This window comes from Sardina pilchardus, chromosome 7 (assembly GCF_963854185.1).
Source record: "Sardina pilchardus chromosome 7, fSarPil1.1, whole genome shotgun sequence".
Classification (NCBI taxonomy): Eukaryota; Metazoa; Chordata; class Actinopteri; order Clupeiformes; family Clupeidae; genus Sardina; species Sardina pilchardus.
The window spans coordinates 24,278,046-24,295,545 of record NC_085000.1 but is presented as its reverse complement, the minus strand read 5'-3'; the positions used below and the strand labels follow the sequence as shown (position 1 = coordinate 24,295,545).

The 17,500-nt window shown below is 49.5% G+C and overlaps 1 protein-coding gene across 1 annotated transcript in view; it reads left to right on the top strand.

Moving 5' to 3' along the window:
* plxna3 (plexin A3) overlaps window positions 1–17,500 on the top strand; it is a 119,184-nt gene that overhangs the window by 66,874 nt on the left and 34,810 nt on the right. The window contains exons 9-10 of the mRNA XM_062541422.1: window positions 5,773–5,973; window positions 15,643–15,739. Coding sequence (XP_062397406.1) covers window positions 5,773–5,973; window positions 15,643–15,739 — 298 coding nt within the window. The remainder of the gene's footprint in view (window positions 1–5,772; window positions 5,974–15,642; window positions 15,740–17,500) is intronic.

Sequence of the window (17,500 nt, the reverse complement as noted above, 5' to 3'; positions counted from 1 at the left end):
CCTCCACACACACACACACACACACACACACACACACACACACATCTCTCCCTCCTCCCTCCAAAACAACACATGCCCCACCCCCCCCCCCCCCCCAGTCCCTAACTCCCCCTTGGCAATGCAGCTCTGCGGCCTTTCATTAACGAGCGACGGGCCCGTAATTAATTACAGGATGAGTGACAGAGGAGCCATTAGCCCGGCAGGAAGTGTGGCAACGCTCCTGGTTTCTCCGGGGTTCTCCAGGCTGGGCAGGGACCGGAGGGAGTGTTGGCGGTGGGGGTGGAGGCATTGCCCTGGGGGTGGGTGGTGTCTGTGTGGTGTGGGTGGGTTGGGTGGTGTTGGGTGGGGGTGGTAGTGAGAGGGGAAGTGGCACGGTGAGCGTCTGTCACCAGCGGGCCATTACAAAGAGGCCCAGGCGGCAGCGCCTCCACCGCATGCCGCCACAGCAGCCCGGGCAGAGGGGGCAGAGCTGGCGACCGCCATCAACCCCCATGCTGGGCTCACATGCCCTTTCTTCTTTTATCTCTGCTCTATCGCTCTCGCTCTCTCTCTCTCTGTCTCTTTCACTCACTCTCGCTGTCTCGCTCGCTCTCACTCACTCTCTCACTCTTGCTTTGTCTCTAGTGACTCTCTCTCTCTCTCTGTCTCTCTCACTCACTCCACTCTTTTTCTCTTCCCCATTCTCACGCTCTGTCTCTCTTTGTCTACTCATGGTTTCTCTCTCTCTCTCTTTTTTCTCTACACTCTTCCTTTTGTCTCTCTCTCTCTCTCTCTCCTCCCCCCTCTGTTGCTTTTCCATTTTTTTTCAGTGTCCCTCTCCATTTCCCCCCATTGACCTTGCCCTTGCTCCCTCCCCATACTCTCTCTATTCGCTCTGCAACTTTCTCTCGCTCTCTCTCTCTCTCTCTCTCTCTCTCTCTCTCTCCCTCTCCCATACACACACACACACACACACACACACGCATGCACACAGACACAGACACACACTGTTCTCACCCCACGGCGGTGATAAGCTATCTTTGTTTTTGCATCTCGGGACACTTAGTAAGTTAAACATAGGCTGCCCCCAGCTTCCGGCCAGCGGCGAGATCTGATGCTGGGGCCCTGCAGACTGACTGACTGGCCCGTTGATACGCGTCCCCGAGTGAAAGGCGTCGCGATCTCTCCCGATCTCTCGCCGCGTCTGCGGGAAGGACTGTGAACGCCGGCCCTAAGCCACATCCGGCGCTCTCTCGCACTCCCCGCGTGGCCCTCGACTTCCTCATGCCAGACCTCTTTCAGGTCGTCACGGCAGCCACTCATGTTGCCACTCATGTTGCCGTAAAGCTCCGTTGAAACAGGAAGGCAATGGGGTCTTTTGTGTGGCGTGTTATGCCAACATGATATAAGCAAATTGTTGCAAGGGTGCTGTAATTACAACGGAGCAGTTCAAATTTACTCGAGTCATGCAATTTGCGGGGTGTTTATGTACTAATAGAGTAGATCTTGTGTGCTCACGTACACGTATAAACCATGACTGCTGTAGGAGCTTAATTTGTTCCAGTGAGTGACGATGAGTGTGTGTTTTTTTTTTCTTTGGCGGGGTGGAATGATGGTGGTAGAAGTTTTGGGGGGTTAGGGGCTGTTGCTGAAGAGTGAGGGCAGAAAATCTCATGTAGCATTTAATTGGAGCAGTTCCCACATGACACAGAGCTGGATGCCTTCCACTGCAGGGAGAGAGGGAAGAAGGGAGGGAGGGAGGGAGGGAGAGAGTGCATTTCATGGATTATGGCACATGCAGACTGGAAATGGGATTAGTGGGGTGGCAGAGATGGAAAAAGAAGAAGAAGAATAAGGGGCCGCGCAATTCATTGCTGCTGAAATTGTATATGTAAGCAACAGCTCATTTGCCCCTGCTCTCCGCACGAAGAGATTGAAGATTGGCTACTTCCGCCCTGTGTGTGTGTGTGTGTGTGTGTGTGTGTGTGTGTGTGTGTGTGTGTGTGTGTGTGTGTGTGTGTGTGTGTGTGTGTGTGTGTGTGTGTGTGTGTGTGTGTGTGTGTGTGTGTGTGTGTGTGTGTGTGTGTGTGTGAGTACGCGTGTGTGTGTGCGTGAGAGAGCAGGAGAGAGAGTGCTTGTGCACTTGTGCCTGCGTCAAAGCCTGCGTGTTTTTTTTTTTTTTTTCTTTTTTCTTCCCCCATCTCTGTGCTCCCCACAGGCTCTGGCTTTTAATGTTTCAACAGAGAGAAGTGCTTAGCTGTTTGATAACTGGGATATGCACAATAAGGTTAATGGCAACCCTGTCAACAGGCTGTAAACTGCCGGCCCTGGCCTAATGGGGTGCTAATCTGCATTAGAGAGAGGGTCTACCCGGGGAAAACATCCAGCTGCTGCAGAGACTATTCGGTTACAAGTGGAGATGGGACTCGCTCCTCTTCCTCCTCCTCTCCTCTCCTCTCTCTCTCTCTCTCTCTCTCTGCTCTTCATCACCCCTTCCGCCCCCTCAAAAATCCCTTCTCGCAATGCCTGGCGCTGCCAAGGTCTGTGCCTCGTAAAGACCTGCTGTGGCCAACGACGAAAGCACCGTGTGGCACACCTTGCCCTCACCAAAAGCCCGAGGCGGCTCGGAAGGCGATCTTAAGGATCTTAAGCGATGCCCTCGTAGCCCCTCTAAACGGGGGCACGCGCCCGCCGCTCATTACCCTGATGGAGCTGACCTCCGGCTCCTCGGTTCTGTAGTCGACTTGGCTCGGCCCGCGACCTCTAAGCCCCGCAGACGACACTGTGTTTATCTGTTGCTTGTGTAATTCATAATTAAGGGCTGATTAAGCACCGCTTAATGAAAACAAGCAGATGGAATTAAGTGGAGGGGGGAGCTCGAGGGGCTCGCCGGTGCCAGGGTGCCATTGTATTAAATTTCCCAGGAATGCGGGCGCCGTGGATTGATGGGAGATTTATGTTAACCCCCCCTTTCCCTTGCTTTGCTTTGCTTTGCTTTGGAAGGGGAGGAAGGAGAGAGGTGGCTTCCTGTCTTTTCTATACAAGCAGGCTGGCTGTCAAAGACGTAGGAGGTTGACGTCGGAAGCTCTTAGTATATTATTTGGGTTCGGACCACTTAGTTTGCCGCCTTTCAACAGCATGAGCTGTCTGCCATCCATCGTATTATTGTAATTAGTAGATTATCGAAATCCTCATGATTATGGTGATTATTTATGCTAATGTTTTCCCAACACGTCTAATATAAGCAGGATGCTGAAAGAGAGTCGCTGCGGTGTGTGTACATCTCACTGATGTCTGGTTGGAATAAATCAATCAATAGATATTTTATGTTTGCAGTAGTTTTATGGAGTTGCAACAATTTCAGCCTTTTGGAGATGTACTGTAGGCCAAAAAAAAAAGTGTGAAGCCAGCAATGGCATTTTATACAATTTTTACATAGTCACTGACATTTAGATACTAAATTCCCTGAATAGCGATGTTAATGGGTAGTTGTGAATGAGATTGTTGTTATTTGTCAATAGCCTGAAAATGATTGGAAGTATTATTATGAGCGTGGTTGGAGCTTTAGATCATTGCTGCTGTTGCTCTTGTGACTATGTTAGAATGCTAGTGGAGCAGTTCATCACTATCAAGTTAAAGCCGTTTTCATCCATTCCAGCTTTGCTGGAATCAGGGTGGAGTGGAGTGGACAATGGCTCTTATGAGAGCGTGCACCAGTAATGAAATCCTCAATTAAAAAGTGCAGCTTTTTATAGCTGTGGAACCTGTAAACCGATGCCCCGTGTCAAGTCTCAGCCTGGAGTTTGATGAAAAGCCCTCACGGGTCCATTACCTGGGCTGTGGCACCCATGTTGCCTCTCTGAGAGCTCATTGGGTTGCATGTGCTGGGGTGCTTTGTGGGCTTTAGAGTTTCCATCCATCCATCTCTCTCTCTCTGTCTCACACATGCACACACACATGCGCACACACACACACACACACACGCACTCACAGACACACACACACACTCATACACTTACAGTCCACTCCAAACACTGTGTCCAGGGAGACATTAGATATATATGGGCCTTATTCCGACACTATCCGTGTGTTCCTAGAGTTTTTGTGCGGCTGTATTTCTTGTAACACGTGTGTATTTCTGTGTGTGTGTGTGGTGTACCGTATACTGTATGAGCTCCATATGGAGGACCAACATGAACACACCACTCAGAGACCTGGGGAGCACAACACAAATGTAATGAGATTGTTCGATATCACACAGGCAGTCGCCGGGTTCTTCATTAATTTAAACCCCTGACTCTCTTTTTTTTCCTAATCAGCATTTAGATTGACCTCCATTAAAAACCCTAAGTGATGTATGATCTGAGCGTTTTGTTCGGGAGCCCTCCGAATCCGCCGGGACCCATTTATCATGGAGGGGAGCGGGTGGGGTGGGGGCGGTGGCGGCAGCGGAGCTAACTAGCGACAGCGTTCCCACTGTCATCTCACTCCTGCTCGGGCTGCTGGCTTATTTAATGGAGTTGATGAATCAGATTCATATTGCGGCATGACCGCATTCCTTCTCTGCCCGCCTGCCCGCCCGCCTGCCCGCCTGCATGGCCGACCCCCCCACTGCCCCCATCCTCCACATCCACCAGCAGAAAAACACCAGCCGCCACCACCACCTGAGCCACCCACCAAGACATGGGCGAAATCCCCCCCCCCCCCCCCCCCACACACACACACACACACACACACCCACGCCACCCCCACCTCCCATTTCTCATAGCCTAAATATGAAAATGAGATTTATCGACGCACCGATGCACACAAAACCCTTACAAATCAGCCGCCAGCGCGGAGATTTATGGGCCTGGTGCAGGGCGCGGGAGTTGCATCATTGTTAGACGGGCTCGCGCTCGGCTGGCACTCCCTCGCCTGTGCCTGTGCGCGGACAGAAGGCGCGGCTGTCGCCGCTGATTTATGCGTCCTGCACGGGCAAATCGCTTTTACGGCCTCCTTGATTATTGTCGGATGTTAAATAGATAACCGATCGCACTAAATATCCCGCTCGCGCACAGCTGGGGTCGAAAGAATCGCCCAAGATCACAACCCTCTCTCTACATCCGCAGTTGCATATCCTTCTTCTCCTGCTTCTGTTACACCCCCCCCCCCACACACACACACACACAATCACACACACTTTTTTGTCACTGTGGTGAATCCTCCATGCGTTGCTTCCAGTGTTGTCGATAGAATTGCCTTTTGATGAATGCCCCGATCCATCCCTGGACAGGGGACGTGTAATCACTTCACTAACATGGGCCGACGTGCAGGACTAAGGAAGATATTAATTTCCCGCTTCATCAGTGAGATTTTGCTGAGAAACCTGTGGCTCGTAAAAAGCGGGAGATGGATCCAACAGCTGTGTAATGGGGATTTTTAACCTCTGTTTGGGCTTTTTGGTTTGCAGCAATTCCTCCTTTTTTAAATGGTCCTCCCCTCCCTGCTATCTCCTCCCCATCTGGCTCCTGGTGTGCTGAATCCGTGCTCTTGTTTGTTTGGGGAAAGTTCCCCTTAAATGGATATATTACTCACCGTCCTTAGGCCACGACGCTGGAATCGATACATCTTCCTTAGTCACAGCGAGAAAGCATAATGAACGATAATGTTAGTTTTAATCAAACATTCTTTATCTTAATGGTCTTGCATTCACATGAGATAATGATCGTGAAGTCATTTATTTAACACTCATCCTCTCTCTCTCTCTCCCTCTCTCTCTCTGTCTCGTTTTTTTTTTTTTTTTGGCTTCAGGGCTGTCCACAGATCCTCCCCACCAGTGACATCCTGGTGCCCGCTGGTATAATCCGGCCGATCACGCTGCGGGCACGCAACCTCCCGCAGCCGCAGTCGGGGCAGAAGAACTACGAGTGCGTGTTCAACATCCAGGGCAAGGTGCAGCGCATCCCCGCCGTCCGCTTCAACAGCTCCTGCATCCAGTGCCAGAACACGTCGGTAAGAGACCCGGAGCCACGCGGCTCACATTTCACCATCCCACCACCCGCCGCATCCATCATCATCCAGCAGAAATCAGATTATAACCCAAGACATGCATTTTGCTTTGCCATTGTGTAGGTTTCTAGGGCTAGTGGATTGCTATGAAGTAAACACTTGACCTTTTTTGAATTGCTCGAGTCAGACTCTTATCAGCCTCGCTGAAGTGCCACAGACATGCTTGAGACCCTTGTGTGTGCGCCCATGCCCTTCCAATTGGCACGGAGCATTGAGGGGCTGTAATCCGTAATTAACTCCCTTCCCGCAGTCACCCGTGCAGCCAGGGCCCGGGCTAAGCCCATGCAAACGGATGGAGATGGCGCCGTTAGCCCCTCTCCTGTTGCACCCCGATAGCCTCGACTGGGCTAAATGGATTTAGCGTCTTTAGCGTAAAGTAAATATGGAGCTTGACTATGGATTTAGCAGCAGTCTGAAAAAGCAGAATGTTTTCTGAGTACGTTAAAATATTTGTGCAGTGATTTATCCGTGTGTTCTCGTTTTTTTTGTTTTTTTTCCCTTTCTCCTCTCCCTCATTCCGATGGCGCTCAGATGGTATTTGGGTTTGTGGAGGGAAAGAATGCTCTGCCTCTCAGTCTCCGCGCCTCATTACAGAATTGCGTATGCCGAGGAACACTTCTCCTTTTTTGGGGAATTTGGTACGGTGCAGAACATTGCTCTTGAGGGGACAGAATGACAATGAATTTGTCTGGAAAATCTGCCAGAGCAAGTCAAGGTGACTTTGCACAGTCTCTGATCAGGGTGGGAGGGAGGGAGGAGGAGAGGGTGGGGGGGGGAGAAAGAAAAGGGAAACCTTTATCCCGGAAATCAGCAGAGACATCAATTCATAACGTTAAAGCCCTTGTTTTCACAATCCCGGTGAAAAATGTGGCGTGTCAGAGAACTGACATTGAAAGTCTCCCCACCCTCCCTTCACCCTTTTCTCTCTCTCTCTGTCTCTCTCTCTCTCTCTCTCTCTCTCTCTGTCTCTCTCTCCCTCTCTCTCTCTCTCTCTCTCTCTCTCGCCCTTTTGCTCTGCTTCTCTCTCTCCTTCTCTCACTCTCTCTCTCCCTTTTGCTCTGTGTCTCTCTCTCTCTCACTCACTCACTCACTCACTCACTCTCTCCCTTTCTCTCTCTCTCTCTCTCTCTCTCTCTCTCTCACACTCACACCCATGCATTCTCCTTCCCCCTCCATATCTCTCACACTCTCTCCTCTCCTCACCTCTCTCGCCTCCCTCCCTCTCTCCCTCTGTCTCATGGTGGCGATACAGACGGCAGCCTTCTGTGACCCATCTGGTTGTCACAGTAACCCCAGGGAGCCTTGTAAAATAATTAGCTCGGCACTGGATGTGGGTCTTAATTTGGTCTGACAATGTGACCTAGTGAAGGGGAATGTGGTGTCGCCATTTCACGGGGGGTGGGTGGGGGTCGAGGGAATGGGTGGGGTCGGGCGGGGGGTACGGGTGGGTGGGGAGGAATGAGACATGCGGCGGAGTGTGTGCCCTTTGACCCTTTTGACCTCTGCGGGGTCAGAGGCCAGGCGGCCCCGGCGTGCCTGTGTCCTTGGACAGCGCGATTGATGTCCCGCGGCCGCTTAATAATGGGGATCACGTCTGCTGCCGTAGGGCCCACCCGCCCCATACGGCAGGGGCTCGGCGCGCCGCCGCGGGATTGATTGTTGTCCTTTCCCGGAATGACACATGCCGCCGCCGCCTGCTCCATCCTCAGGTTCGGGCGGGGGTGGGGGTGCGGCGGGGTTGGTGGGGTTGGGGTTGGTGTGGAGGGCGGTGTGGTGGCGGCAGCGCGGGGAGGGAAGGACTGTGGCACGGGAGCAGCGACGCGGCAGCCGTGCCCCCATCTGCTCTCATTCATTTCCCCGCGCTCATCACTCACGCTGTCTCTGACCCCCGCCCCGTGTCCCAGGCCCGCTCCCCGCTATGCATTTAAATTGAAATTGAAACATAGTTTTTGTAGGACGCCATTAATTTGATTTCAAACCAGCGGTGGTGCATGTGTGTGAGCATGTGGGTGTGTATGTGTGTGTGGTTGTATGCATGTGTTGTGTGTGTGTGTGTGTGTGTGTTGTTATATGCATGTGTGTGTGTGTGGTTATATGCATGTGTGTGTATGCATGGGTATGTGTTTGGTGTGTGAGTGTGTGTGTGTGTGTGTGTCGGGGCACAAGCTCTCCTGGACATCCCAAGCCTGGCGCTGGATTGCGGGGGGTGGTGTTGAGCGAGTTCCTCGGCCTCCTCGGCGTGGACAGAAGGTGTGAGGGGACCGATGGAGCGGCACGATAAAAAGAGCAACAGGTGCCTCATCCTTCCGCTCCCTAACAACCAACCGGCCGGCGGCATGACTAATGGCGGAGAAGGGGTGGACAAACCACCGGCGGGATAAATATTTATGACCTCAACTTTGTATTCCGAGCGCTTTAGTGATTTGCAGACGAGTCGGCGCCGTATTTAGAATTAGGAGCTATCTGTGTTGGTGGGAACTATAAATCTCACGTCAGCCTCCGACTCCCTTCAATCTGACATCAGCGGGAGCCTCGGCCTCTGACTGATAGGCAGCCACTGTCTCTCCTCCTTCTTTGTGCTCTCTCGTTCCCCCCTCTCTCTCTCTCTCTCTCCTCTCCCTCCCTCACTCACTCTTTCTCCCTGCCTTCCTTTCTGCTCTCTCTTTCTCTTGTCTCTCTCTTCCTCTCCTTTCTCTGCCTTCTCTCACTATCTTTTCCTCCCTCCATCCCTCTCTCACCCCTCCTGTCCAGTGCCTATATCTCCCTTTATCTCTCCTCTCCTCTCCTCTCCTCTCCTCCCTTCTTTGTTGGGATAGGGCCCTTTCAGATTAATTGATAGTCTGATTACCTGTGACACCGCCGAGAGAGAGCATATCATCTCCTCTGGGCCTCTCCCCCTGCATTCCATGAATCTCCGTTGAATAGTAATCTGGCCGCCGCAAAGACATGCTGCAGATTACTCCTGCTCCCAGGGGTGTGTGTGTGTGTGTGTGTGTGTGTGTGTGTGTGTGTGGACATGCACGTGCACGTGCACGCACATGCACACATTCCTTCCACCACCAACAAACACACACATCACATACACATCCACACCAAGGCAGACGTGACACACATGTACACAGAAATACGCACACACACATACACATATACACACACACACACACACACACACACACACACACACACACACAACCACACACACACACACACACACACACACACACACACACACAGTCTATACACATGCTTACGGACACAGATGTGTACACACCCACACACACACAGTCACACACACACAGACGCACGCACACACTTGCTCAGTCACTCAGGAACGGCAGCAGCCATCAATCAATAAGGCCGTCAAGTGGAGTGGCGCGCCTTCATTCCCACCTCGTGGGAGCCAGGTGACTTTGAGGCCGAGAGGTCCATGCTAATGCAATTGGGAGTGTCCTCCGATGGGTGCCGCCGAATCAATCAGTTTCATCTTGTGTTTACTCATGACGCCCGTGCAACTTTTATGAATCGGTCAGCATATTTCACCCCTCTGTGCTCCCCCCCCACACACACAACACCATGTTGGTGTGTACTGCTGCTGCTGCTTCAGGAAGTGGGGGGAGTGTGGGGGGGAGGGGGGGGGGGTAGGTGGGTGGATGGGTGGAGGTGGGTGGTGGAGGCAGTGTGGAAATGGATGCACTGGGTGAAAGGAAAGCAGTCAGGGAGCCTGAGCGATTTCTTTCCCCCCCCCTCAATTTCACCTGGGACTATTACTGCCACAGTTCACATGCAATTTTGAAGCAGTTGAGGCGCCGTTTGTCAAAAAAAATAAAAGGAACCTGGTCTATGCCGAGTGTTTGAATGCTGAATTTGTCTTCTGAATTGCGTGGCCATTGTCTCAAACGCTTTCCTGATCCTTTGGTCATGCTTGGAAAATGTGTGTGAAGACCAGCTTTCTCTCTTTTTTTCTTTCTTTTTTTTCTTTTTCTTTCTTTTTTTTCCCCGCTCCTTCAGCTGGGATGGGCCTGGCCGCTTTTGAGAGATGTGGAGGGGGATTTGGACAGTGGCGGTAATCACTCAGGGCAGACTTATTGTACTGCGGCTCGTTTCGCTGTCCTTATCCGGATGCAAATCTCTCTCCCCCTCGGGGATCTACTCCCCCGCCTCTCGCTGGCAACCAGGGACCCAAATCAAGTTAACTGGTCCTTTTTATGCCGCTTAATTTTTCAGCAGTTTCCTGCTCCCGCACCACTCTGACACACACACACACACACACACATACACACACACACACACACACACACACACACATTAACATGTGCACACATGGGCACATACACACACACACACATGCACACACACACACACACACACACACACACACACAGAGTTGGAACAGCTGCCCTCTCTCTGCTCTCGCAGACAATGTCCGCATTGTGCTGTGACTCCCAGCTTCCGGCCCATGAACGGGCACACTGTACTTTGGCCTCCGACGTGTTAAAGGTCCCGCTCGCTGCGGCCCGACCGGAGCCGTGATTAGCATGACAACGTGAAAGGTGGCTCGCAGACGACCGCCATAAAGGATGCCCTTGTGAGACGGCTTCTATGTCCAGATCGAAGCGCGTCTGAGGCATGACGGGTGACCTAAGCAGACACGGATGCAGATACCGTCGTTTGCGTAAAAAGATGTCTCCTCTCGGCCGTTAATTACTTTACGAGTCGAGTCGCCACTTAGGACACTAGTACTTACGGGGCTCTCATGCCCATTTATTGACTTCACTACTACTAAGTTCCCAGCTTCCGGGCCCGTGAACGGGCATACTGTACTTAAGCTACTGATGACTCCAAGGTCTTGCCCGCTTGCCGAACGATTAGAGCCTATTTGAGCGAGCGCGATTAGCTTGACAACATGGAAGGTGAAGGCAGATGGCCCTGGATATAGGATGCCCTTGTGAGATGGCTTCCATTGTGCCTCCAGAGATGGAAGCTTTTTGGCAGGAGGGTGTTTGACTTCGGGCTGATGACGCGAGCAGACACGGATGTAGAGATGCTATCGCTTGCGGAAAACGGCTCCCCTTTCCTGTTGATTGCTTTACAAGTCGAGACTTGGGCTTGCTGTGCTGAGGGTGCACTCCTGCCTGTTTATTGACTTCACACAGCGCTAAGGGGAAGTGCAGGTGCCTCAGTCACATGCGTCCATATCAGACGACTTCACCAAGTCATTTTTGTGAATGCGTGCCAATTCATAAATCAAGCTCTCCACTGTAAAAAGGTGGGGGGGGGGGGGGGGGGGGGTGGAGGGAAAGCATCTTCTTTTCCGAGATGTGATTTGTTAACGTGTCAGAAGCAAAGATGCGATTCTTAATCCAGGCTAAAATTCAGCCCTTCCTGTTTCTTCCTTTATCTGTCTTTTCTCTTGATTTGCACTGCAGACATCAGCAATATGCTGCCATAGCAAGAATAAATCAGAATGATACATCTCCACCCCACCTACACACACACACACACACACTCATACACTCAAACGCACTCACACGCATAGCCTTTCAAATAAATGATAAATGTGTTAGTTGCGGTTGAAACTTAATAAGCATTTGCTTTTTTCCACCATATATGGCCCTTTTTTTTCTTTTCTTGTTTTTTTTTTACAGCTCGCATAATAAATGCTTCTTTCATTATGCCTCATGGGTTGAAATCAAGACACACTTCTAAACTACCTTTTCATATTTCCTTTCAAAGCAAACAGGGAAATAAATGTTCCTCTTCAAATGAATCCATGAACAAAAGAGTTGCTAAGTGACACTGACCCTTGTGTGGCGGGCACAGGCAGTGTTGCCCAGGTAACCGAGCAGCGGAGGCCTTTTACCCAATGACCAAGTTCGGAACTGGCCTCTCCATGGAAAGGGCCCCTCACAAAGGACATCATTACAGTCCTTGCAGGGTAGCATGGCTTTCTGAATGAAAACACTTGAACATTATTTTCGCTGGGCTTTTTTGAACCAGCTTGCCCTCATTATTCTATTATTTTATATCGAGTGCTCAATCAGACATTAAATTCTCCAGTGACGCAAAGTGCCCCGCACCACACTGTGCAAAACGGACCCTGAGCAGAATGGAAACAGGCAATGGCTGAAAGAACACACTGTTGTTTTTGTTATGCTCTTTCAAAACTACCTCCACCCAATCTGCCAACTTCCACCTAGCGACAGGCCAATAATAGCCCTATTCCGCTAACTCTTATCCTTTACCTATCTGAATCACCACCACCTCCTGCTAATTTTCCATTTGATTAACGCTGTCCAGTGATTATTTTTTCTCTGCCTTCCGTTTGCCACATAGTTCAAGTCGTAGATGACTCGCGCAGCAACAGCTGCGCTCCATTTAGATAAATTGATCATTGAACGACGGTGATCAATCAGCCATATGAATTATGGACCTATTGTGTTTCCCATCATATCATGGTTGCTCCGAGCCCCTTTGCTGTGTAATTTGAGTCTCAGCTGTGTGCTCTAAATGAAGATATAAGCCCGTAAGTGATACTCCAGAACGTTCTGTATGAGATCAGCGCCACGGACGCCATGCCGCAAGTCCTCATGGGGAAAGAATGCTTTGGTTAGTCCTTGGACCAACAATCTCGCCTCATTTATGGGGGGGGACGAGAGTTCAGCCGCCCGTGAATATACCCTCGGCGAGCACGTCATCGTTTTCACCCGTGCAGATGCTCGCGATCCTCTCGGGAATAAGACCAAACCATCACATCATGGCTCCCTCCCGTCAACGGAAGAAAAACTGACACTGTCTGAGATATCCAACCATAAAACGCGGCTTCTTTTCCCCCCCTTATCCTTTAATGTAGTCATTAAAATAATACGCAGACATATGGTTGGATTGGTGATCAAGGGAAGAGATGACACCCCATGTGTCAGTTATTGAGGTTTATATAAATAGCGGCTTCAAGTGAATAGTTCCCTTTTTTCCATGAGGTAGTTATACTGGTTTGTCTTTCTGCTGAGTTCAGTTCCATTTTTTAAAACTTAATTAAATGTACAGGAAAGCCTCCATCATTAAGTTAGATTGATTTTCAGTCTGTCACTTGAAGGAGAGTGCATCGACAGTTCTGCCCGAGCCAAATTCTGACTCCAGCAGTCTCGTTCTCAGGGATTTAAAAAGAGTGTTCTCTTGATTTTTGGAAATGTATGCAATTAGTCGTGACTGCATTTAGTGTATGGCCGAAATGTAATTATATTCATTTGCAAAAGGTGGAATTCTCTTACTAGTGGAATTTAATTTTCTATGCCCTGATTGATCTTCCATCATAATGATCAAAAAGCAAGCAAGAGCACCCAGTATCAGGTGGTGCAGTTAGATTGTTCTTGTGGGGGGAAAATCAATTATTTAGAGAGTATACTCATGACCAAATACTCCACAATGCCTTTCAGACACGTCGTTTAACAATTTCTCCTCCACAGCTCGGTGTTGCTGTTCAGTTTAGGAAGGATAAGTACAACAAACCACACAGACGGAAAATAACCCACAAACATCCACGACGATATTCTCATCCCTCTAGTCGATTTTTTTTTTCTGTTTTTTTTTTCTGTTTTCTGAGTTGGCTGTTTTTGAAGTCTGCGGGGTGTGTTTAGGCGCAGATGGATTGGGTTTTTTTTGTTTTTTTTTCTCAAGGTGAGATTACCTCACTGTCTTTTCCGAGGCGGACCAGCGTGGATCCTGACAGAACGAGGGCAGTCCGTCTCCACGCGGCGCTCCGATCAACCCGCAAAAACAGAGAGCCCGAGGAAAATCAATTCACGACTGGCGGAGATAAGCTGGCATTGTACAGGCCGACACAAAAGCTTCCACCCATTTACACTCCGGCACTAATCTCCTCGAGCGGGCTCGACTGCCTCTCCTCTTGAAAAGAGGCAATAGGCTCGCAAAAAATACATTACATTACCACCTAAAATACATTGTATGACTGCACCGTGGCTTTCATCTGTACAGTCTATGACAGATGAGCTTGACAACAAGGCGCTGAATTTCGCTTCACGTATCTATAAGGCCTATTTCTTTTCTAACTTTAGATATATTTTTCCCCTCCTGAGCCATTTTTTTCTTCTTCTTCAAAGCTCAGTCATCACTGCCTTTTTGAAGTCTGTGTCAGACTCTACAGTCATTCAGCCCTGCCTCTTTATCGTTATATTCCAGGTATAATGAAAGATGTTCTTTGTTGCCTGACTGAATGTGCTCTGGCAGCCTCTGCAGTTGAGGCGGGTGAGAACTTCTCATTTACTGCTAAAATGGCACCACTCTAGGTGGTTCAACTATTTTCTCTCGAGTTTTTTTGCGACATTATGCACGGAAGAATCTCTCTGACCTTGTGCGGAGGAAAGCGCCGGCCAGTCGAAATTGACCCCAATTATGGTCGGCGATTCTCACTCGCACACAGGGCTCTACAGATGTGAGGCGCGAGTGGAACTCACGTGTCAACAAGTTTAGCAGGCTTTTAGTGCGGGCCTCTTGTGCACCGTCAGACTTGGGAGCGTGCCACACCTGAATTCCTCTCAGATAGGCCCAAGAAACAGCTGCACAAAGACTCTTGAAATACCCCTGTAGTTTTTCCAGTTGTGGTGGCCGTCGAGTGCCCAGGGAGGTGTGTGTGTGTGTGTGTGTGTGTGTGTGTCTGTGGCAATGCTGCTTGTTTGCTCAGGTTTAGCGATATCCCGCTTGAACGGCGAGGGTAAACAGTCACCCAGCAGCTGATGTTTCCATCAGACCTAATGAGCGCGTGTGCGTGTCTGAGGAATGCGGTTTTTAGTGTGAGTGAGGGCTCGCCCGTATAGATTTTGGTTTGGGGGCTGTAAAGCAATATCGAGAGGCTGCGGATAGATCTGTTTTCCCCGGCCAGGCCGTTTAGCCGCCGCTTAACGACTGCGGAGATGTCTGCGTTTATTCGCCGGATTGACTTAATGCAGCCTTCTGGGAAGAGCTGCGCCTTCTTCCTGCTGAGTCCAGGGGTCCTCTGGCTTTGGCTGGGTGACTCCTTTTTTCTATTTATCTCTCGCTCTCTCTCTCCCTCTCTGTCTGTCTCTCTCTATCTGTCTTTCTCCCCCTCCCCTGAACTCCCTTAAGTGTCACACCCCGACAGTCAATGGACCTGATCGGCGATGCTCGCTCAAGATAGTGCCGGCTAAGTGCTCTGGGTGTTACTGTTAATTAAAACGACACTGACTGTTTAAAGGGAAAAAAACACACAAGAAGACCACCAGCAGCTTCTCCACGGTCATCTGATGGGCAACTACTTTCCCAAGGTCAAAGGTCATTTGTTGTTGCTGTAGTCAGAAGAAGATCCCCAGATGCACCTTACTAGTGTCCCTGCCGCTGGGTGGGCTGGTTTTCAGCTTGTTTAGTTGTGCTCAGTCATAAACCGTGGCGCTGGGGAGAGGAGGGGGTTTTTACGCTGACTCAGCAGAAACACAAGAGGCTGGGATTAATGTACCCTGCCTAGGATGAGGCTGCTGTTTACTTTGGACTCCTACACGTGTCTTAAGGCGCTGTCTCTTCTGCTATTGTCGTTTGTTGATGACTGTGTGTGGGTTTCTTTTCTCTCCTCTCCTGCTGCAGTACTGGTATGAGGGGAATGAGATGGGTGACCTGCCCGTGGACTTCTCCATCGTGTGGGACGGAGACTTCCCCATCGACAAGCCGGCCTCCATGAAAGGTTAGTGTCTTCGGTCAAACGCTTCCATGCAACTTTGGGGCGCCGAGGGTGTGTGTGTGTGCGTGTGTGTGTGCATGTGCGTGTGCGTGTGCGTGTGCGTGTGCGTGTGTGTGCGCATGTGTGTGTGTTTGTGTGTGTGGAAGTGAGTGTGTATGCGGTGGCCGTAGGGTGTACAGAAAGTCATAGTAGCAAAGTCAAAGACCTGTTATTAGATCTGCTTATGGTGGCAAAATTCCCCTCCCTCCCATTGTTTCTCAAAGGTCACAACGCATCTTTTTAATCTCCCCTCACAAATCAGCCACCAACACCTAAAGCACCCTCTCACCGGCTCCTATTGACATGCCTAATGCAGGTGTGTGTGTGTGTGTGTGGGTGTGTGTGTGTGTGTGTGTGTGCGTGCGCATTCACTCGTGGTAAATAATGTATTGTGGTAGGAGACTGTTCAGTCCCTCTGTGATGGAGTGCATGGGTGGCTGCCTTGCTGTGTGTGTGTGTGTGTGTGTGTGTGTGTGTGTGTGTGTGTGTGTGTGCAGGGTTTCCCGCAGCGCTTTCCTGCTAAGGCGGCCGCCTTAACAACACAGGGCTGCCGCCTTAACTAGCGTCTTCAATAAATAAATGAATAAATAAATAAATAAATAAATATATTATGTATAGTGATATTCGCCGTATTACTCTGTCATGTTTTCTCCATGTCATTCCAAACCGTAGCCGCTAGTCTCCCTTCTCTGTAGAACGCATAAAAAAATAAACTTTTTCAAAATCGAGTTGGCCTATGCGCACAGGCGACGCGCTCATTCAGCATGAGTATTTGATATCAGGTCAGGTGCCACTGCCACGCATATCTCAGAGTGACTGCGAACACAAATAGCCTAAACCTAGCTAGATTTGACGACTCTCACAGGAATGGTTCTCCGTTGAATCTACCAAATGTGTGGGATGAGCGGCATAACACTTTTGAGCGCTTTATCTTTTCTTTTTTTAATCACTCGTCTACTATGAATGCATAGCCCACTGCATCTTGTAATTTGTTGTGACAAATACTTGTGCCATCTAGCCTACAGCTAACAACAACTTGTGACGGCTATTCATTCACGTGTTGTAAATTGTCTGAGGTTTACACAGGCTAGTTTAAACTTTAAACTGTAGCCTCTTGTCTCCCATGCCAGTTTCATTCATCCCGACCGGGCGGGACGCATGTTTCCGTTTTGTAGAAATAATTCCTGGATGTTTTTGTTCAGAGCTGAACATGCAACTGTATTTGACAGATCACAGATCTGGTTGCTAGTGACAAAATATTAGTGTTCAATGCGGTACGATCTGGCTAATTATATTTTAAAAAGCATTAAAAACGTTCCGGCTCTCTTAGGCTATATGAGCAACAGGCACGCACAATAAAGGCCTACAGCTTCAATCAAAGAATTGCAGCTTTAGCCTACTAAATCACAATTCATTAACTATACCATACAGTCGCAATGTTACATTTTCATACAGTTTCATCTTTATTTCATGATATATTCTAAAATATCCACCATTGCAAATATTCTTGGTTTTAATAGAATACTATAATATTGACTGGCTTTAAAATATATCCTATGCTGCTATGCTGAGCAGTGCAAAGGTTTTGAAAGATACAAAAGGCCCTGCATTGGAGTTGTAAACTTTTAAGGTATAATATTGTCTAAATTGTGTTAATGATGTTTAATTGGTTGCTGATTCAATTAAATCTGATACAATGAATGTGAAATCCAGGTATATTGCTGT